The sequence below is a fragment of the Lepidochelys kempii genome, chromosome 16, assembly GCF_965140265.1.
Source record: "Lepidochelys kempii isolate rLepKem1 chromosome 16, rLepKem1.hap2, whole genome shotgun sequence".
NCBI lineage: Eukaryota > Metazoa > Chordata > Testudines > Cheloniidae > Lepidochelys > Lepidochelys kempii.
The window spans coordinates 11,304,653-11,327,296 of record NC_133271.1 but is presented as its reverse complement, the minus strand read 5'-3'; the positions used below and the strand labels follow the sequence as shown (position 1 = coordinate 11,327,296).

Genomic DNA, 22,644 nt, shown 5'->3' with positions numbered 1-22,644 from the left:
GCAGGAGGGTAGGGGGTCGTCAAGCTGTGCTCACCCCCTGCACTATCCAGAGGGTGCTGAGACGGGGAGCTGACGTACAGCTTTGTTCTGTTGGGAACACAGAAGGCACAATGTGAGGGGAGCGTCCCTTGGGGTCAGAGACCAGCATGAGCCCATTGAGGGTTATTTTCCTCCTGCCCACAAGCAACAGGGAGCGGTGAACAGAGCCGTCACGGAGCCAGCCAGGAACATGAACAATCTGGGAGGGAGGGTAAAATAACCCTCAATCCATCCCCCAGCATTCCCATCCCTGCAGCATCCGCTGATGGACATAGCCTGTAACATGTCCGTCTGCTCTGTCCGTCCCCGGGCGAGGGTGGCAGTGCCCAAGTCCCCTTGCTCCTCCAGTCAGCAGGGAAAGGCTCCTGGGATTCCTGAGTGAGAACTGAGGGTGGGCTCGAAGTCATTGGAGACGGCAGCTGTACGGCTGAGCTGCTTGTCTGCTGTCAGGGTTCCTTCCCCACTGAACTCTAGGGTACAGATGGGGGGACCTGCATGAAAGACCCCTTAAGCTTATTCTTACCAGCTTAGGTTAAAAACTTCCCCAAGGTAGAAACTTTGCCTTGTCCTTGAACCCTATGCTGCCACCACCAAGCATGTTTAAACAAAGAAGAGGGAAAGAGCCCACTTGGAGATGTCTTCCCCCCAAAATATCCCCCCAAGCCCTACACCCCCTTTCCTGGGGAAGGCTTGATAAAAATCCTCACCAATTTGTACAGGTGAACACAGACCCAAACCCTTGGATCTTAAGAACAATGAAAAATCAATCAGGTTCTTAAAAGAAGAATGTTAATTAAAGAAAAGGTAAAAGAATCCCCTCTGTAAAATCAGGATGGTAAATACCTTACAGGGTAATCAGATTCAAAACATAGAGAATCCCTCTAGGCAAAACCTTAAATCACAAAAAGACACAAAAACAGGAATATACATTCCCTCCAGCACAGCTTATTTTACCAGCCATTAAACAAAAGGAAATCCAACGCATGTTCTAGCTAGATTACTTACTAACTCAACAGGAGTTGTAAGGCTGCATTCCTGATCTGTTCCCGGCAAAAGCATCGCACAGACAGACAGAACCCTTTGTTCCCCCGCTCCAGATTTGAAAATATCTTGTCCCTTCATTGGTCATTTGGGTCAGGTGCCAGGGAGGTTCTTAGCTTCTTAACTCTTTACAGGTGAAAGAGTTTTGCCTCTGGCCAGGAGGGATTTTATAGCACTGTATACAGAAAGTTGGTTACCCTTCCCTTTATATTTATGACATCCGCCCAGCCCGGTTCGCAGCCAGCATGTGGCCCAGTTTAGCTCTTCATGGGGCCGTGCCCTGCTTGGCCAGGGCGATGAGGGCCTGCCCGGCAGAAAGGGTCCAAAAGTGATCTTAAAAATGGGTAATTGTATAGAAGTGGAGACCACCGCTAGGATTAAAAGGAAGAAACTCAATCCCCCGAGGTGGGGGAATGGGGGGAGTCCCCCATTGTGTGGAGATTCGTCTCCCACCAGCTACAGGCCAAGCTTTGCACAAGCATTTTCTCTAGTGGAGCCTCTTTAGTCCTTCCCCCACTGCAGAGGTTGCCGTCTTCTGCTTTGCAGTGCCCTGGAGTGCAGCAGGCCACCGCTATCTCACGGTGAACACTGGGTAAGCCACGTAGTAACCCAGGGCGGAACCCACGATCACCCCCAGGAAGATCCAAGTGTTGTAGGACATCACCACCAGCATCACCAGGTAACCGATCACCACCTGGACCACGTGGAGCAGGCTCTGGCTGATGTGGTAAAGAAACCACCTTTCCAGAAAAGAAAGAAAGGAAGGAAAAAAAAAGCAGAGTTAACTATGGCGCGAACAAGCCTTGCGAGTTAGCAGCGTCCCCCCAGATGTCTAAGTGTGCCCCACATGCTGCAGGAGGGTGGCACCAGCCAAAGAGGTATGAGAGCTTATGGCCAGGAGCCCTGGTCGTGCATAGTGGGTATAACATTGAGTGGGGTTAATTTGTTTGCAGAGTGCACTGTGCTGCCTAAGGGCCTGTTCGGGCTGACTGCAGGTCGCGTAGCGCTACCCGAGCAAGCTGTACTCTGCCAGCACCCAAGCTACCCGGCTCGTGCAGCAGCATGAACCAGCCCCGGCGTGATTACGCAGGGTTCCAGGCAGGCCTGGACGCTCCACGCTGACATGCCTGCTGCTGCAGCATCCCTGCTCCCTCCCGGGCCGGAGCTGGCATGATTCACGCTGGCTCGGGTATGTCTGTCGTCGCTGTGCTGCGCTGTGGAGGAGTTCTGTCTATTAATGAGCTGCAGCGTGGTAGCTCCTAGGGGAGCCCCACTCCCGGATCAGGCTAGATCCCGGATTGTGCTAGGCGCTGTACAAACACAGAACAAAAGGATGGTCCCTGACACAAACAGCTTACATGTAAGACAAGAGACGGCAGGTGGACACAGACAGATGGGGAAGCACAAGGAAACAATGGGACAATCTTCAGCAGTGTGATAGGCAGTGATCTCAGCACGCTGCCGAAGCTGTGCGGGCTACAATACCAAAATGACACCGCTCTGCAGCCCCTCCCTGCCCCCATGATCTACTCTAGCTTGCTTCCTCCTCTCCTACTGGTTTGTGTATGAAACTATGCGCCACATGGAACAGGAAACGCAGGGCAGGGCAGCATCCTCTTCAAATCACGCGAGTTCCCCTTGCATTGTTTGTTACCCGCATTTCGTGTCTGGTTGGCTTTCTGTTCCTTTGGAAATCATGGGGTGGTGTTACGCTCTGAACTAAGCCTCTTCTGCATTTTGGTTTCTGCACATATGGGCTAAAACTTGCCTTTGATTTCTTAACCCTTCCCATGCATGGATTACTTAGGCACACTGAGCTTTTAGCCCACATGGGGTTCTAACTTGGTGGAATTCTCAACCTTGTCACCTGCTATGGTTACCGCCTCATCCCAGTGCGAGCCAAAGATGTTCTTTTTATATAGTTGCACATCATGTTTTAGGTACAGTGCTCCAGGGTCCGTGAAAAGCTCTTTTCAGCTGCAGGAAAATAGTGAAACTGGCCTTAACTGAGAATAGAAATTGGGTGCTTAATGGACATGGCCTTCTAATGAAGGAGGGTCAGAACAGCAGTCAGTACGTGTATTTTTGGGGTGATCTCTTAACCCTTTGTAGGCAACCTCCCATCTTCTTTCTTGAATGGGTTTTGTGTGTCAAAGGCCCACGTTCCACTATCCCACCCCTGCCAAAGCAGAAAGTGATCACGGGGGATAGGCCTGTGTGGCCATAACAGATCCTCATTCCCTGCTGCAACACTGAGGGGGGAAAGCCCTGAGCATTCCCATTATGTCCAGTGATTCGTTCCCGGCCTCAGTGGCGTCAATCCTGCACCTGTGAACAAGACTCCCTCTGAGATTAGGCCTCTCATGCTAGTTACCCCCGATCACACGGGAACCGCAGACGAGGGCTCTTGAAAAGACAGGGCGGGCAGCCGTACAGCGTATTTCCTCAGGCTGTTTGCCAAAGGAACCCCGCTAGAGAAATGCGGTTGGTCAGAAAACAGCATAACTGGGATAGCTTAGTTCACGATACAGGCAGTGCCTGAGGGAAGACGTGATCAAGGGGGATTAATTGGTTACGTTTTGACAGCGATAGTTGTGATGCTTTACAGGGTACAGAAAGCCTGCGAAACCTCAGACCTGCCACCATTTGAACCCAGAAAAACCAGTAAGGTCCATTTAACAAATGTGCAAACAACTTGTATAAAAATCAGAGCTGGTCAGAACTCAGAATTCCTGGTCCATGGCAAATTCCAAACGTTTAGGGAGGAAATTGTTCCAAACTGGAACAAAATTTCAAAATTTCCCCCGGCCTGGGAATTCCAAAACTTCATTTAGGAAAAATCAAAATGACCGTTTGGCCTCACTCCATCAGCTTGACGTGTTTATATTCCAGTTTTATAATTTAAACATACCAATGCAACCAAGATGAAAAGAAACGAGTGGATAATTTTCCATTGAATTAGCATTTTCCAGTGGAAATCTCTTCCTCTGGAACAATTCCAAACAGCGCTAATCCGTATACAGCCTGAACTCCTCCAGCTGCAACCCTGCTGGCTGGGGCCGTGCTAGCTCCCTGGGTCGTCTGCGGGTGATCGGCAGTTTCCCTGTCACACGTGTCACTGCCCCGCAACCCCGACACTCCCAGTGGGACTGCGGGCAGTGACCCCTCTTGACTTTGAAGATGAGGGAGCAGCTGGGCCCCCCTTGAAGCCAACGGGCAGAGCAAGAAAACACCAGTGGTACGGGGGGGAGCTGAGACCTGAGTTAGGTGTAGGAGGAAGGGGGCAGCGGCCCACAAGGGTGAGGGAGAAGGAGCTGAGGCAGGACGGGGCGGGCAGGAGCACTTAGTGGAGGGGAGAGGTTGGGCAGTAGCCACCTACTGAGAGGGGTTCGGGGATACTGGGATCTTCATCTCCCTGGGTCTAGTGTGGTAATTCCAATGGGCAAGGGTTGCCAATTTTGGTTGGCTGTGTTCCTGGAGGTTTCCTCACATGACATACACTTTAACTAAAGAGTAATCTTGAATTCCTGGAGACTCCAGGACAATCCTGGAGGGTTGGCAACACTCTGGGCCCACACGGCAAATGGTGCCTAAAGCCCTTTGCTAGTGTCCCTTGGGCCTCCTTTGTGCAGCAGACAACAGCGAAAACCCAGTCCCAGTTTGAGGCTACCTTTTTGAGGTGGTGTTTTGCTGACCCAGGTTTGAGTTGACGGCCCCCGGCTCCGGCTCCCTGAGTGACTCCTGACTGAGGGTGGTGGGGATGGCCAGTATCATCCGGCGAAGGAGTTTGGTTTTGCTGATCTTGATGGCTTCGTACAACACCGCTAGCAGCAGAACCACCAGCACCGAGAGCACCATCCCTGCAAGGCAAGCGCCGTTTGGATTGGCCTGGAACCAGCAGGAGCATCAGGGCCATCCCCACAACGGAAGCGCCATTGAACTTTCCACGAAGCAGCAAGCGTTCCATGGGACTCTGAACCGTAAGTTTTAGAGGGAGGAGCTGGACGTGCCTCATTCTAAGGAAGTTTCCTGATCAAATATAGTAGCTGATCCTTGGCACCTGCCCTTCCCCTGCCCTTATTCCACTCTTCATTCCCACCCCATCAGGCTGCAAAGCGCCGATCCAGTAGGAAAGGGGTGCAGTGGGGCTTCTAGTGACATCTGTCTCTACCCACCCCAGCGGATCTCCCCCATCTCTTCTGCTCTGCTCATCCCAGATGGGGCCAGAACCTCTTCCCAGTGAAGGACACGAGGTACAAAGTTCTTCTTGAGCCCTCTGGCAGAACGGCCCACTTTCCATTTTATAATGGCACCCCCGCCCCGCACCTTAGCATGGCTGGAGTGGCAGCAGGCCGGTGTGTGATTCACTGATCAGTCCTCATGAGACTGTGCAAATTGCTGTATCTTCTCTGGGCATCTTCTCCCAAATCTCACCCCAATCTGCGACCAAACCAATACTCTTCCTGTGCTATGGGAGACTTAAAGGCTGAGTTTAAACATCTCTTAGTCTTCTGCTTGGCCTTTTCACCGCTTTTATTGGCATTGTTTTATGCATAAATGTCATGCTTGTGTACATAGTATAATGGATAAGACAGGCATGTGATAAATAACTGCTCTACATCCTCAGTTGTCTCCTCCCTCTCTGTCCCAGTTGTAGCCCGCTCTGGAGCAGAGATGGCCAGCTGTTGTAATTGTGTGCCGTGCCGTCAATCCCTACTGAGCAATAGCGTGGATATGATCTTTCAGTGGCTTGTGATGTAGTTGTGATAGTTTGGGGTATTCGGTGAATTCCACATGGAGAAAGCGGGGCTATAACAGGGGACCTCCAGAGATCAGGAGTGGGGCTGGGGGCAGGCAGTGGGTTTGTACAGAACACTGGAGAACACATTCGCTGTTGGAATTTGTCTGTGTGTGCAAGTTTCTGTTCTCCCAGCCCTTGACTTGGTGTCTGTCGCTACAGCGAAAACAGTGAGTAAACCCTTATTCCCTCATCTACTTATCACCTACTCAGCACAGATTATGGCCTCTGCTAGAGTAAATACTATCAAACTATTTAGCTGATAACCACCCATAATCAGCTGCTCTCTGAGGCTATGTCTACAGTACAAATTACTCGGGTCTAATTTATATCGATCGGGGTGGGAATAATCCACAGATTCTGTTCTTACCTGCAGGGGTGTGGACATTCCAGAAGTCAAACAAAAGTACCACCTTGTCCGAGAAGTAGAAATACATCTGAAGGAGAAGCAAAGCAAAGGCAAATGTTAAGAGCTGGTTTGGGGTGGAATGTAGAAACAGCAGCCCCATCTCTTACCGGCCGATGCCAGATTTCCAGCTGTAGAGAGAGACCCATGATCAATAATTACAGCATCTCATAGGTGGTGCCCCAGTGCCTTTCATAAATATATTGATAAAAATATTCCTTCAAGTGGGTTCAGTGTCGATCAAAGTTGCCAGGTGGAGAGGCCAGAGAGTCTCTGCGTATCCACAGAATGGGAGGCGCACAGCCAATACACAGAGTGAGTAGAGGTAGACAGACATGGCAAGTTCTGGCAATATTTTGGGAGATCTGACTGAATTAAGTTTAAATAGCTTTGGAGCCCATTGTATTACAAACGCCAAGTGGATGTGTTATTGTAGGATTATGTATAACTTCTCTAGGAGGCAGATGTGGCCAATGTAAACCCCGCTGGGAACTGTTATGAGCTCCAAAGGACTACTTTCCACCTTGGGCCCAGGCAAGGAGGGACTCTCACGTTGAACAAAGTGGGTTTCCTAGGAAATACCTGGAGGGAGGGGAATGCAGATTCCCAGCTCCAGATCCAAGCTTTTGAACTGCTGTCTGGCGGATTACCTCTTCCTGGTCTCTGCAGATCAAAGATAAAGGAGAAACCCACTGGCTAAGTCTACACTACGAGCTAGGGGTATGATTCCCCTGCTCGCATACACATGCTCGCGCTCGCTCTCATCAAGCGAGCAGGAGTCTGAATAGCAGTGTAACTGCAATGGGCAGCATGGGTCATGGCACAGCTGAGTCGGGCCGAGTACATACCCACCAGCTTCAGGTGGTGGTCGTGTTCTGAACAAAAGCTGTTACGAATTTGTGACCACAGAACCCCCCCCCGCCCCCCCCCCCGGTGGAGTCTGAAGGACTGTTCACCTGCCAGAGCCCACGCTGGAGTTGCGGGGAAGGAGGGACAGCTGGTAAGCTTATTAGCAGGCATGCAAGTTCTTTTATTGTTTTAATGTGTTTTCTCTGTAATGCTTTCACCTGAAGAATAATTGTGCTTGCTTGCAAAGGGCAATGTGGTAACCTATAGCTGTGTGATCACAGCACTGGGAGGCCAAAGACTTGGACTTTTCTCCTAGCTGCCGCTTGCTCTCTCTCTGGGACCTTGGGCAAAGCACTTCGTCCAAGCCAGAAAGTCACGTCCTCTGAATATGGAGCACTGTTCTCCAGCCACGCACAAGACTTTCCTACTAAGAAGTAGTAGCACACGAGCCACTCTGGTAAGATCTTTCTTCTGCCTACAGATAAATGCATGGCTGCTGTATGTTCCTGCATCTTACTCAGACCTGATCCTCTGTGGGCAATGCTACCAATTTCTAACCAAGGTTCTCTTTCTGGTCCCAGCCAGTCTCATCTGAGCGCCCGTTTTTCAAAACCGATGCTGCTTCCTGCAGTAAAAGGCTTTCATCATGTTGCAATTGCACCACGATTAAAGTTGATGGGCAGGTATCTCACAGGGTGCACTGAACCTCCTATGTATACGGCACCATAATTGCTTGGATTCGTGTTCCTTTGGCTTTCTTTGCGGAAGGAAAAAGGAAGAGTTGTTCAATCAGATGCTTCTAAAGACAAGGGACGGATTTTACCTTGACGTACCCAGTCAGTGTTAACCTTAGCCCTCCTCCTCCCCCAGGGTTGACCTCCATTGGCTATAATGAGGTTATAAAGCACTTATGCCTTGTCTCCATTAGCATTTTACACTGAGAGAGCTAAAAACGCATCTCTTTTTGCGGTGAAGGCCTAACCTTTGCTTTGTTAATTACATGCCACGTACAACTGCAGCGTTTGTTAATGATGTGAGCAGATTATTGTACAGAATGCATCATCTCCATTATGCATCTGAAGGGATGTGCCTGGTCTAGAAACATTGCCTAATAGATGTAAGTATTTATCCAGTAAACAGGATCTCATTATATGCTTAGTCTGTGTGCATTGTGCAGAGCATATTATCACCTGTCATTGGCTCATGCTTTTGAATTTCCTTTGGCAGCAGATTTATAATAATAGTGTTTAAATGAGACTATATTAGGACTTGGCATACTTAACCCATCAATCTCAAACACTTCACTATGCTGGTAGCATTATTTCCCCCTTGCAAATGGGAAAATGTGAGCACAGAAATATTCAGAGACTTGTCCAGGGAATCTCAGCCAGGATTTGAACCCAGATCCCTGGACTTTTAGTCCTGTGCTCGGTCCAGTAATTACATTTACCATCTTCAAACATACGAATCCTGCTGGTGGTTACTGGGCCATTTGGTTTTGGCTGAAGGGCTATGGCTGTAATCCTAAACTGGGGATTGGATGGCATTTTGTCTTCTGGTTGGCCTTTTCCTTTCCATGTGTTGCAAGATGAGAAACTGGCTATCCCTAACTCAGGAGGAAATGCTACACGCTGTAAGGACAGAGCTCTGCTCCCTGGGCCAAGTCTGCCAGGCACATTTGCTACACAAGGATGCTGGGGGCTGGTTTACCCCCAGCCCAAGTTAGAGGGATGCCATAACCGGCAGCCAGGCTACTGAAGACCCCTATGGGCTGTACCAGCTGTCCCCAGATGCCAAGGTTTAGGAACAGCCCTGCCAAGACCCCCTCCCCTGATACACCTGAAGCTGGGGCTTCTCTAGGTGTGGTACAGAGCTGGATATGCCTGCTGGGCTGTCCCCCTGCATTGGATATATTTCTCAGGAGCACCTACGGCTAGTTTATGGTTCCTTCATGGTGTGTGAAGAAGCCAATAGGCACCCCAAAATTGGGCTTTTCTTGTGTCCTGTCACTGTCTGAGTCAGCGGCGGGAAGACCGTCCCTTTGCTGAAAGCGGCTATTCCTCAGCACCGCTGCTACTCCCACAAAGAATCAGCAGGGAAAGATGGGCTTGGGGTTAAGGGGCAGGATCAGGAGCCATCCTTCATCTCTGACTTCCTGTGTGACCGTGAGCAAGCTAGGGAGCTTCTCTCTGAAATGGGGGCCCCTCCCTAGTGGGGCCATAATGAGGCTTAATTCGCTAATAAGCGTCTAGCAACTTGAGATGATCTGGTATTAAAGTACTTAGTGTCACAACATGGAATCCTTGGATTGTCACTAAAGAGCTGTTGTTGTTGATTTGTACTGCAGTAGCACGCGAGCCCCAGTCATGGCCCAGGATCCTGTTGTGCTAGGCGCTGTACGTTGAGACAATGGGGGTGGGTTCCAGAAGTACGGTATGTCTGCCCAGGAGTTGGATAAACCTGCCTGTAGGGTGCAGTGTAAGGGAATGTCTACACTTAACTCACTAGAGCTCTGCCATGGCAGTTCCTGGTGTAGACACTACCTAGGTGAGGGGAGAGTTTCTCATGTCCACCTTCCTGAGCGGTGATAGTGAGCTGGATGGCAGAACTCTTCTATTGACCTAGTGTTGTCTACACCGGGGTTAGGTCGGTATAACTACATCTCTCCAGGGTTTGGGTTTTCCACGCCCCTGGGAGAAGCAGCTATACTGATGTATAGACCTTAATGTAGACCAGGCCTAAGATACAAAGATGGGCTACAGATTCTTACTAAGAGGCAATACACACTGCAGTTCTCCCTCTGCAGTCCATTCACACACCGGAGTTTTATATCAGAAGATCTGTCTACACAGAGCTGAGAGGTGTAATTCCCAGCCCGGGTCCACAGAGACATGTTTGCTCTCTAGCAGCGTGGCCGTGGTGACGTGGGTGGCAGGTCAGGCTAGCCACCCGAGTACAATCCCGCCTGACCCTCTGGGGACTGACTCGTTCAGCTAGCCTGAGCCACCCCACCGTCCATGCTGCCAGAGCCACACAGCTATTTTTAGGGGCTAGCTGAAGCACAACCAGTGCATGTCTGTGTATCTGCACTGGGAATTACACCTGCCAGTTGCAGTGTACACATCCCCAGAGAGCGCGAGAGCGAGGTCCGTTTCACACAGGGCACAGTGATCCTAGATGGCCGGCCAGGAGCCAGACACAGCTCATACACATTGTGAAGAGAGTGGTCACTTTGGATGGGCTATTACCAGCAGGAGAGTGAGTTTGTGTGTGGGACGGTGGAGGGTGAGAAACCTGGATTTGTGCTGGAAATGGCCCAACTTGATGATCACTTTAGATAAGCTATTACCAGCAGGAGAGTGAGTTTGTGTGTGTATGGGGGCGGGGGGGTGAGAAAACCTGGATTTGTGCTGGAAATGGCCCACCTTGATTATCACTTTAGATAAGCTGAGATGAGATGGCCCAACTTGATGATCACTTTAGATAAGCTATTACCAGCAGGACAGTGGGGTGGGAGGAGGTATTGTTTCATGGTCTCTGTGTGTATATAATGTCTTCTGCAGTTTCCACGGTATGCATCCGATGAAGTGAGCTGTAGCTCACGAAAGCTCATGCTCAAATAAATTGGTTAGTCTCTAAGGTGCCACAAGTACTCCTTTTCTTTTTGCGAATACAGACTAACATGGCTGTTACTCTGAACCTGTGCAATACAGTAGAACTTCAGAATTATGAATACCTCAGGCATGGAGGTTGTTTGTAACTCAGAACAAAACGCTATGGTGGTTCTTTGCGGAGTTTACAACTGAACATTGACTTCATACAGCTTTGAAACTTTATTATGCAGAAGAAAAATGCTGTTTTTAACTATCTTAATTTAAACCAAACAAGCACAGAAACAGTTTCCTTAACTTGTCAAATCTTTTTTTAACCTTTCCCTTTATTTTTTTTTAGTAGTTCACGTTTAACACAGCACTGTACTGTATTTGTGTGTGTTTGGTTTTTTTGGTCTCCGCTGCTGCCTGATTGCATACTTCCGGTTCAAAACGAGGTGGGTGGTTGACCGGTCCATGCGTAACTCTGGTGTTTCTAACGGTGAGGTTCTACTGTACTTCACTACACAGCCCCACGATGGGCTTTGTTGGGTCCTTTCACAGCCAATCCAAGGCCTGGGCTACAGTTAAAACGATGGCACTTGCTGTAGCTATGCAGACTTAACCCCCAGTGTAGATGCAGCTAGTTTGACAGAGGAACGCTGTCACGGTTCAGAGTAACTACACCTGTATCCACCCTCCATGGTCCTCCAAGGGCACCCACCCTAGGCTGCTGGCTCCTCAGCCATCACCTTTCTTGGGCTGTAATACTTTGGTCTAATTTTGGTTGTCGGGATTAGTGTGTGGGTGTTGGTGGGGCTGTGATATACAGGAGGTCAGACTAGATGATCTGGTGGTCCCTTCTGGCCTTGAACTCTGTGATTCTCTCCCTCCTCACTGGGGTTTTTCCAGACAGCATAGTTCTCTGCGTGCGTTGTGTTATTCCCCAGCAAGTGAGACTTCCTATGCAGGCCTGTTCTACTTCCTTCTCAGAGGCTATAAACAGTGTTACTTCCCACAGTTAAAAGTTACCACACAACCCCTTCTAAGCAAGCACGTTTATTGTCAAGGTGAAAACATTAGAGAGAAAATAATAAAAGAACCCACATGCATAGCAATAATCTTACCAGAGATCATCCCCCACCCCCAGCTCCAACAAGGGCCCTGGCAGGTAAAGAGTCCTTCAACCCACAGCAAGGGTCTTTTCTGTAGTTACATGTTCAAAACAGCTGTTAGCTTAGGACAAACACCCCCATGAATCTGTGAGGACCTCCCATATGCAGTTCAAGGCTTTGACCATCAGATTCTGGGAACAGATAATCAACAGACAATGGGTTTCTCCTTAGGGTGTAGCTTCAAAAGGTTGGGGCTGGAGGTAGGAACTTGCATTCACCTCTTCCCAACTATTTCCTAGGAAACACACTCAACTTCATTTGTTCCAGAGGTTCCTCGATGTCGGGCATGTTGTTTCCAATAGTTATTGGATGCTCATAACACTTGCCAGGATTTACTCTGGCCACATCCTACCCCTCCCTGCCCGAGAAGTTACATACAAGTCCACAATGATACATAAACCATGCACTGGTAATGCCAGGGACTCCAAAGATACTTACTTTTAATTCAGTAAGGCTTTTAAAGGATATTGCAGGAAATTGCCAAATCTGTCATAAATGCTTCTGTTGACCTAGCTACCATCGTTCAGGGAGGTAGAGCTCCTACAGCGATGGCAAAACCCCTTCTGTCATAGGAGTCTGCTTCTACACTAGGGGATTATGGCACCGTAGCTACGCCACTATAGCACCCCTAATGTAGACATGGCCCAGGTGTCACCATGCGAAAAGCTAGATGGTGCAAGACTCTTCCAAGAGAGGAAGTTAATCCCTTATGTGCATCAGTGCAGGCAGATAATGGTGACGCGAACACAGCCAAAGTGTTCTGACTACCACGAGGAGCATTGACTCTGCAGGGCCCAAAAGTGAGCACTTCACACATACAGAACCCATGGTCCCTGACCCAATGATCTTACTGTGTAAAATCAGGCATGACACAACAAGCAATCATTGGGGCTGGATCCAGCACACAGACTGGGTATTTGACACCTGGCATTATGTAAAGGAAGTCGCTTCGTTAGTTGGATTGTGGAAGCCATAACTACAGGGTTATTTGTACAAGGGCTTCTCTACACACACACAAATTGCACCCAAGTAGCTTAAGTCAGTTAACAGTTTTAAACTGGTGCAAACCCCTGCATGGGCATACTTATATCTCTTTAAAACTGGATATATTGGAGTAGCTTGAACCTAGGAATTTACATGTGCAAGCTAAACCATTATAAGCCAGGTTTAGATCTTCTTAAGAGTCTCCATGCACACGTTTGCAGTCTTCACTGCAGTGTTAACTTGAGGTATCTACATGCAAGTTACTCCTCTCAGGTTGGCCGAGCTCAAATGTGCGGCCACGTTGCAAAACAATACTTGGCTCCTGCATCCACACTGGTACTCTACTTCCTCGTGTTCTTTGTGCTAGCAGTCAGCTGAGCCCAGCTTTCCAGGCGATTTGTAGCAGAACTTGTCTGTCCTTTCTGGGCACGTGGTAGGGAGTTATGGGGAGGCATTGGAGGACTGTCCAGAGGCAATTGAGTGGAGACCACACTACAGAGTGATCATGTTAGCAGCTGATAAGTTGTGCTGACTTGAGCCTTAGCCTATACCCCCTGACAGGCTGGCTAACTTGAATTAATAGTTTTTATGTGTGGACAGGAAGGACTCAAATTAGGGGCAACATTTGAACTGTAAATCAGATTAACTTTGTAATGAAGACAAGCCTGTAGTGTGTAGACCAGGCCTTCGGTAAAGTTGTACCTGTGTAGCTAAATCAATTTAGTTACACCAGTCCAATGCAGACACACTTAAATTGGTTTAAGCCTCACTAATTTAAGATAAACTGTTTTAAGAAAAGTTTAAACCAGTTGAAAAGATTTAAAAAGAAGTCATCTTAATTCCACATGTTTTCTACTCTAGACCAGACCAAGGGGCTGCACTGTGCCAACAGATTGACTCACCTCTGAAAGTTCCAGATAGCAGGGTTAGGTTGCCTGACTTTCCCACTTCTCACACCCACACAGGTGTGTTCCACTCACTGATCTGGAAGTCAGTTCTGTTTACAAATTGTAACCAAGACCCTGAGCCAAATCAGATGGCGAGAAAGGAACAATTCTCTTAGGGAAAATCCACATGTGATATTGGAGGGGATTTTAAGGGCAATGTGCTGTAGCTTTTAAATAATAATACTTTGCATTTACATGGTACCTTTCATTTGAGGATCCCAAAGAACTGTAAAATGATTAAGATATTATCGCCTCTTTTTTGGTTGAGTAAGTGAACGGAGGTTAAATGACTTGCCAGAGGCCAAGCACCAAGTCCGCAGAAGACCTAGGAATAGTTCTGACTGCCATTCTCCTACTCTAATGCTATTTAAAAACAAAATGTTCATCTGGCTGTCAGGTTGTTAAACAGGATTTGGAGAAAATTGTGTTTAGCTCATTGGACCCATTTCAAAACAGTGGTGAGGGAGCGCAGTCCAGTGGATAGGGGACTTGACTGGGAGTCAGGAGACCTGGGTCCTAAGCCTGGTTTAACCACTGACCATTAGAGTGATCTTGGGCAAGTAATGTCATTGCTCTGTGCCTCGGTTTTCCCATCTGTAAAATGGGACTAACCATATGGTCCTTTTTTTTTTTGAAGCACTATGAGATGTATGGATGAAAAGTGCTATAGAAGAGCAAGTACAATCATTAAAACTTATTGTAACATGAAGTAATAGGAGGAGAGGTATTGGGCTAGACTAATAACCTGCTACCCAAGACTGCTGCTAAGGACTGCATGAGATTTCAGCTAGATGGAGGTAATCCTAAAGCCCAAAAGCCTCACTAGCTAGAGAAGGTGAGTCACTGAGCTATACTGGCCCAGCTCCTCAAAGGTATTTAGGTGCCTAACTCCCACTGGACTATGGTAGGTAAGCATCTCATTTCACAAGAGAGAAGCTTGAGACCAGAATTCTGGATACAAATACCTATTGACATTTGGAGAAGTTCAGACTTGATTTTGGATCTGAATTTAGGGGGCTTGAGTTTATTTCTGCTTTTTAAATATCTGTATCTGATCACAATTGTGTATTAGCTCGACTCTTAGGTGAGACAGGGACAGGAGGACGGTGAAGAAATTTGGCAGCATGTGACCTCCAGAAGAAGAAAGGGGAGCGTCCATCTACCAGCAACGCAGATACAGGTAAATAACCGTTTTCATGTTCTCTCCACAGGTACTAATGCGGAGAGTGGACTAGATGATAAAACTGAGGGAAGGGAACAGAAGGAGACTCCACCGGTTGGAAGGCATGAGATGTGCTGTCCTGAGGTTGGGGGTTCCACGACCACCACTCCCAAGAGAAGGAGGCGGGTGGTGGTGGTCGGGAACTCTCTCCTCAGGGGGACTGAGTCATCTACCTGCCGCCCAGACCGGGAAAACTGAGAAGTCTGCTGCTTGCCAGGGGCTAAGATTCGCGATATGACAGACTGTCGAGACTCATCAAGCCCTCAGATCGCTACCCCTTCCTGCTTCTCCACGTGGGCACCAATGATACTGCTAAGAATGACCTTGAGCGGATCACTGCGGACTACATGGCTCTGGGAAGAAGGATAAAGGAGTTTGAGGTGCAAGTGGTGTTCTCGTCCATCCTCCCCGTGGAAGGAAAAGGCCTGGGTGGAGACTGTTGAATCGTGGAAGTCAACGAATGGCTACACAGGTGGTGTTGGAGAGAAGGCTTTGGATTCTTTGACCATGGGATGGTGTTCCAAGGAGGAGGAGTGCTAGGCAGAGATGGGCTCCACCTAACGAAGAGAGGGAAGAGCTTCTTCGCAAGCAGGCTGGCTAACCTAGCGAGGAGTGCTTTAAACTAGGTTCACCGGGGGAAGGAGACCAGAGCCCTGAGGTAAGTGGGGAAGTGGGATACCGGGAGGAAGCACGAGCAGGAGCGCGCGAGAGGGGAGGGCTCCTGCATCATACTGAGAAAGAGGGACGATCAGCAAGTTATCTAAAGTGCCTATACACAAATGCAAGAAGCCTGGGAAACAAGCAGGGAGAACTGGAAGTCCTGGCACAGTCGAGGAATTATGATGTGATTGGAATAACAGAGACTTAGTGGGATAACTCACATGACTGGAGTACTGTCATGGATGGATATAAACTGTTCAGGAAGGACAGGCAGGGCAGAAAAGGTGGGGGAGTTGCACTGTACGTAAGGGAGCAGTATGACTGCTCAGAGCTCAAGTATGAAACTGCAGAAAAACCTGAGAGTCTCTGGATTAAGTTTAGAAGTGTGAGCAACGAGGGTGACGTCGTGGTGGGAGTCTGCTATAGACCACCGGACCAGGGGAATGAGGTGGATGAGGCTTTCTTCCGGCAACTCACAGAAGTTACTAGATCGCAGGCCCTGGTTCTCATGGGAGACTTCAATCACCCTGATATCTGCTGGGAGAGCAATATAGTGGTGCACAGCAATTCAGGAAGTTTTTGGAAAGTGTAGGGGACAATTTCCTGGTGCAAATGCTGGAGGAACCAACTAGGGGCAGAGCTCTTCTTGACCTGCTGCTCACAAACAGGGAAGAATTAGTAGGGGAAGCTAAAGTGGATGGGAACCTGGGAGGCAGTGAGATGGTCGAGTTCAGGATCCTGACACAGGGAAGAAAGTAGAGCAGCAGAATACGGACCCTGGACTTCAGAAAAGCAGACTTTGACTCCCTCCGGGAACTGATGGGCAGGATCCCCTGGGAGAATAACATGAGGGGGAAAGGAGTCCAGGAGAGCTGGCTGTATTTTAAAGAACTGCTGCTTTTATTTTAAGTATTTTATTGAGGTACAGGGACAAACCATCCCGATGTGTAAAAAGAATAGTAAATATGGCAGGCGACCAGCTTGGCTTAACAGTGAAATTCTTGCTGATCTTAAACACAAAAAAGAAGCTTACAAGAAGTGGAAGATTGGACAAATGACCAGGGAAGAGTATAAAAATATTGCTCGGGCATGCAGGAGTGAAATCAGGAAGGCCAAATCACACCTGGAGTTGCAGCTAGCAAGAGATGTTAAGAGTCACAAGAAGGATTTCTTCAGGTATGTTAGCAACAAGAAGAAAGTCAAGGAAAGTGTGGGCCCCTTACTGAATGAGGGAGGCAACCTAGTGTCAGAGGATGTGGAAAAATCTAATGTATTCAATGCTTTTTTTGTCTCTGTCTTCATGAACAAGGTCAGCTCCCAGACTGCTGTATTGGGCAGCACAGCATGGGGAGGAGGTGACCAGCCCTCTGTGGAGAAAGAAGTGGTTCGGGACTATTTAGAAAAGCTGGACGAGCACAAGTCCATGGGGCCGGATGTGCTGCATCCGAGAGTGCTAAAGGAGTTGGCGAAATTGATTGCAGAGCCATTGGCCATTATCTTTGAAAACTCATGATGATTGGGGGAAGTCCCGGACGACTGGAAAAAGGCTAATGTAGTGCCCATCTTTAAAAAAGGGAAGAAGGAGGATCCGGGGAACTACAGGCCAGTCAGCCTCACCTCAGTCCCTGGAAAAATCATGGAGCAGGTCCTCAAGGAATCGATTCTGAAGCACTTAGAGGAGAGGAAAGTGATCAGGAACAGTCAGCACGGATTCACCAAGGGCAAGTCATGCCTGACTAATCTAATTGCCTTCTATGAAGAGATAACTGGGTCTGTGGATGAGGGGAAAGCAGTGGACGTGTTGTTCCTTGACTTTAGCAAAGCTTTTGACATGGTCTCCCACAGTATTCTTGCCAGCAAGTTAAAGAAGTATGGGCTGGATGAATGGACTATAAGGTGGATAGAAAGTTGGCTAGATTGTCAGGCTCAGCGAGTAGAGATCAATGGCTCCATGTCTAGTTGCAGCCGGTATCAAGCGGAGTACCCCAAGGGTCGGTCCTCGGGCCAGTTTTGTTCAATATCTTCATAAATGATGTGGAGGATGGTGTGGATTGCACGCTCAGCAAGTTTGCAGATGATACTAAACTGGGAGGAGAGGTAGATACGATGGAGGTTAGGGATAGGATACAGAGGGCCCTAGACAAATTAGAGGATTGGGCCAAAAGAAATCTGATGAGGTTCAATAAGGACAAGTGCAGAGTCCTGCACTTAGGACAGAAGAATCCCATGCACCGCTACAGACTAGGGACCGAATGGCTCAGCAGCAGTTCTGCAGAAAAGGACCTAGAGGTTACAGTGGACAAAAAGCTGGATATGAGTCAACAGTGTGCCCTTGTTGCCAAGAAGGCCAATGGCATTTTGGGATGTATAAGTAGGGGCATTGCCAGCAGATCGAGGGATGTGATCGTTCCCCTCTATTCGACATCGGTGAGGCCTCATCTGGAGTATTGTGTCCAGTTTTGGGCCCCACACTACAAGAAGGATGTGGAAAAATTGGAAAACATCCAGCAGAGGGCAACAAAAATGATTAGGGAACTGGAACACATGACTTATGAGGAGAGGCTGAGGGAACTGGGATTGTTTAGTGTGCGGAAGAGAAGAATGAGGGGGGTTTTGATAGCTGCTTTCAGCTACCTGAAAGGGGGTTCCAAAGAGGATGGATCTAGACTGTTCTCAGTGGTAGCAGATGACAGAACAAGTAGTAATGGTCTCAAGTTGCAGTGGGGGAGGTTTAGGTTGGATAGTAGGAAAAAAATTTTCACTAAGAGGATGGTGAAACACAGGAATGCGTTACCTAGGGAGGTGGTGGAATCTCCTTCCTTAGAGGTTTTTAAGGCCCTGCTTTACAAAGCCCTGGCTGGGATGATTTAGTTGGGGATTGGTCCTGCTTTGAGCAGGGGGTTGGACTAGATGACCTCCTGAGGTCCCTTCCAACCCTGATATTCTATGATTCTATGAATTAAATTTATCTGACAGTAGAATCTCTCCTTAAGAAGCTAATACATCGGATGATCCAATTAACCAAAGTTAAATTTTAATTCACTAAATTTTTTAGTGAGAACACTCAATTGTAGCATTCAGAACAGCCCTCCAAACAGCAGACTTATTAACTATACCAGTGAAATATTCACTGTGTGTATGTGTGACAACTGCTAATCTGCATGCACGTACCAGAATCTTGACTCCTTTTTGTTACCCTGCACCTGTGGGTTAAACAAATAGCTGGTGATTACATACAGGATTTGAGAGATTGTTGTTTGGAGTATTACTGTGTTTGCTGTTACACCCTGTGGAGTACCGCACCCCTGGCCTGGTCTGCACTTAGATCAATCTAGTCACTCAGGACTGTGAAAAATGACCTAATCCCCAGAGTAGATGCAGCTACAGCAACAGAAGAATTCATCTCTCCACATAGCTACCCCTGCTCAGGGAGGTGGATTAACAACACTGATGGGAAAAAAACTTTTCCCTCATTGTAGGTGTAAGTAGGATGAAATTCAATAAGGACAAATGCAAAGTTCTCCATTTAGGTAAGAACAATCAGTTTCACACATACAAAATGGGAAATGACTGCCTAGAAAGGAGTACTGCAGAAAGGGATCTGGGGGTCATAGTGGATCACAAGCTAAATATGAGTCAACAGTGTTACACTGTTGCAAAAGAAGCAAACATCATTCTGGGATGTATCAGCAGGAGTATTGTAAGCAAGACAGGAGAAGTAATTCTTCTGCTCTACTCGCACTGATTAGCCTCAACTGGAATATTGTGTCCAGTTCTGGGTGCCACATTTCAGGAAAGATGTGAACAAATTGGAGAAAGTCCAGAGAAGATTACATGTCTAGAAAACATGACCTATGAGGGAAGATTCAAAAAATTGGGTTTGTTTAGTCTAGAGAAGAGAAGACTGAGAGGGGACATAAGTTTTCATGTTCATAAAAGATTGTTACAAGGAAGAGGGAGAAAAATTGTTGTTCTTAACATCTGAGGATAGGACAAGAAGCAATGGGCTTAAATTGCAGCAAGGGAGCTTTAGGTTCGACATTAGGGAAAACTTCCTAACAGTCAGGGTGGTTAAGCACTGGAATAAATTGCCTAGGGAGGTTGTGGAATCTCCATCATTGGAGATTTTCAAGAGCAGGTTAGAGAAATACCTGTCAGGGATGGTCTAGATAACACTTAGTCCTGCCATGAGTGCAGGGGACTGGACTAGATGACCTCTCGAGGTCCCTTCCAGTCCGATTATTCTATAGTGACATAGCTGCAGCTGTATTGCACATCACATCAGCCACACTATCAGAGGTTCGTTCACCTGCACATCTACCAATGTAATATACGCCATCATGTGCCAGCAATGCCCCTCTGCCATGTACATTGGTCAAACTGGACAGTCTCTACGTAAAAGAATAAATGGACACAAATCAGACGTCAAGAATGATAACATTCAAAAATCAGTCAGAGAACACTTCAGTCTCTTTGGTCACTCAATTACAGACCTAAAAGTGGCAATTCTTCAACAAAAAAACTTCAAAAACAGACTCCAACGAGAGACTGCTGAATTGGAATTAATTTGCAAACTGGACACAATTAACTTAGGCTTGAATAAAGACTGGGAGTGGATGGGTCATTACACAAAGTACAACTATTTCCCCATGTTTATTCGCACCCCCTCCCCACTGTTCCTCAGACGTTCTTGTCAACTGCTGGAAATGGCCCACCTTGATTATCACTATAAAAGGTTTTTTTCTCTCCTGCTGGTAATAGCTCACCTTACCTGATCACTCTTGCTACAGTGTGTATGGTAACACCCATTGTTTCATGTTCTCTGTGTATCTCCCCACTGTATTTTCCACTGCATGCATCCGATGAAGAGAGCTGTAGCTCATGAAAGCTTATGCTCAAATAAATTTGTTAGTCTCTAAGGTGCCACAAGTCCTCCTTTTCTTTTTACTGAACGTGCTGTCCCTAATGAAGTTCCTGTGTCCACATCATGCTTCCTTGCCCCGGAGTAAATGGCCAGAGTGCAGCAGAGCCTTCTCTGTGCAAAATATAAACCTGTCCACTGTCACTCACTTGCGATCGGATAGTTAATTAAATGCCACCAATGTATCATTTGTATTTGAAGGAAAGCACGGCGTGCATGTATCAGCTGACTCCAACCTGTCATTTACAATCCCGGCAGATTTCTAACCCCATCAGACAGCAAATCTGAAATGCACTTACTTGCATCATCTTGGCTTCTTTATTTCTGCTTTGCAGTGCAACACAACCGGAAAGGAAGGGAATGTGTAAAGTGATCCCGAAGTATGATAGCCGCTCCTCTGGAAACTCAATAGTTTGGTAAGTTGCGAGGCGGTGTATGCTTCAATATAGTCACTTGCAAGCTCAATAAAAATCACATGGCTTGCACAGAATTGTGGGAGTTGTAGTGCATCATACAGAGGAAGGAGTCCTGGGAGATTTTTGTGTAGGGGAGAGAACCCTTTTCTCAGCCCCTTCTGCGTTTATAGCAACACTTTAAAATTATTTTAATTACAGATCTAATTAATCTGAACAGACTTTGTTTGAATCCCCCCTTGGAGCTGTTGCAACTTACTGACATCTGTTTCTTTTTGAAGGGGGAAACTAATACCTAGCTAAACGAACAAGGAGTACTTGTGGTACCTTAGAGACTAACACATTTATCATTTGTAAGTGTGTGTGTGTGTGTGTACATATTTATAATTTGTAAGTATATCTATATCTACTTAATGACAGGTTTCAGAGTAGCAGCCGTGTTAGTCTGTATCCGCAAAAAGAAAAGGAGGACTTGTGGCACCTTAGAGACTAACCAATTTATTTGAGCATGAGCTTTCCTGAGCTACAGCTCACTTCATCGGATGCAGCGGTTTCCACGGTATGCATCCGATGAAGTGAGCTGTAGCTCATGAAAGCTCATGCTCAAATAAATTGGTTAGTCTCTAAGGTGCCCCAAGTCCTCCTTTTCTTTTTATATTTACTTACAAATGATAAATTTGTTAGAGCCACGCGTACCCCGTGTTCTTTTTGCTGATACAGACTAACACCGCTACCCCTCTGAAACCTAATACCTAGCCGTTACACCGTTCATCTATTGATCTCGCAGCACTTTACCCAGGAGCTCGCTATTCCTATCCCCATTTTACAGGTGGCAAAACTGACCAGTCAGAGGAGGGCGGGGTAACCTGTCTGTCCCACGGCTGGTGCAAGTATCTGGGCCTGTGGGATTTTAGGAGATGTCGTTCTCTCTTTGGGAACCACCCAAAAAAACCCAACCCCTGCCCTTTGCCCGATCTGCGGTGCCTGAAGCTTACGCTGCACCGAGCAGGCCGGAGGACAAGCGGTGTCGTTCAGAGGCCCCCTTCCTCTACCTTGAAGCGCTGCCCCCAAGGTGGGCGGCGGCGAGCCGGGACCCTACTCGGCCCGGGCTGCTGGAAATTCCCGACCCGCCAAGCCGCCTGCCCCAACCTTCAGAAGCGTGAGAGCAGGGGGCGCGCCAGGGCTGGGGGCTTCCCTCCGGCAGGGCGTGCGGGCTGGGCCCCGGGGCTGCGGCCCTGGACGGAGGGTTTGCTTCGGGGCTTTAGCCCTGCCGGGCCCGGGCCCGGGCCCCGGCAGACGCTGCCTAGGGGACTGGAGCCGCCGGCCCCCATCGCTGCTGGGCTGAAGCCCCCAGCCCGCCCCCCAGTCCAGGGGGCGGAGCCTCTGTTTGCGCCCCCCGCCCCCGCCGCTAATCTGCATGCAGTCAGGGCTGGGGGGGGCTTGCAATGCCCGCTGGGAGCCTGCCCCGAGTCCCGGCGGGGCGAGGCCTCGGAACTACCGTTCCCAGCACCCCCCGCGCAGGGGCGGGCGGGCGGAACGGCACGTCACGTCACGTCCCAGCATGCCTTGCGGGGGCGGCGGTGGCGGGCGCGGCCTCAG

General features: G+C 48.3%; 1 protein-coding gene across 2 annotated transcripts; it reads right to left on the bottom strand.

Annotated features, from left to right (window-relative positions):
- Positions 1-962: 962 nt before the first annotated feature.
- SLC31A2 (solute carrier family 31 member 2) lies at positions 963-22,496 on the bottom strand. Of its 2 annotated transcripts, none has more exons than XM_073314232.1 (4): positions 22,098-22,496; positions 6,249-6,315; positions 4,751-4,940; positions 963-1,820 (listed from the first exon to the last, which is right to left on the bottom strand). In XM_073314232.1, exons 2-4 carry the CDS (start codon positions 6,313-6,315, stop codon positions 1,652-1,654), a joined length of 426 nt encoding a protein of 141 aa, XP_073170333.1. In that variant the 5' UTR covers positions 22,098-22,496; the 3' UTR covers positions 963-1,651. The 2 variants fall into 2 exon arrangements, with proteins under 2 accessions (XP_073170333.1, XP_073170332.1); XM_073314231.1 differs by lacking the exon at positions 22,098-22,496 and adding an exon at positions 20,932-21,537.
- Positions 22,497-22,644: the final 148 nt, after the last annotated feature.

Bases quoted from the DNA above. Each gene is read 5' to 3' on its own strand.
- SLC31A2 (XM_073314231.1), bottom strand. The intron at 4,941-6,248 runs GTAAGAACAGAA...CTTGCCTTGCAG, and splicing joins GAATGTCCACACCCCTGCAG to GGATGGTGCTCTCGGTGCTG. The intron at 1,821-4,750 runs GTAGCCTCAAAC...TTTTCTGGAAAG, and splicing joins CAAAACACCACCTCAAAAAG to GTGGTTTCTTTACCACATCA.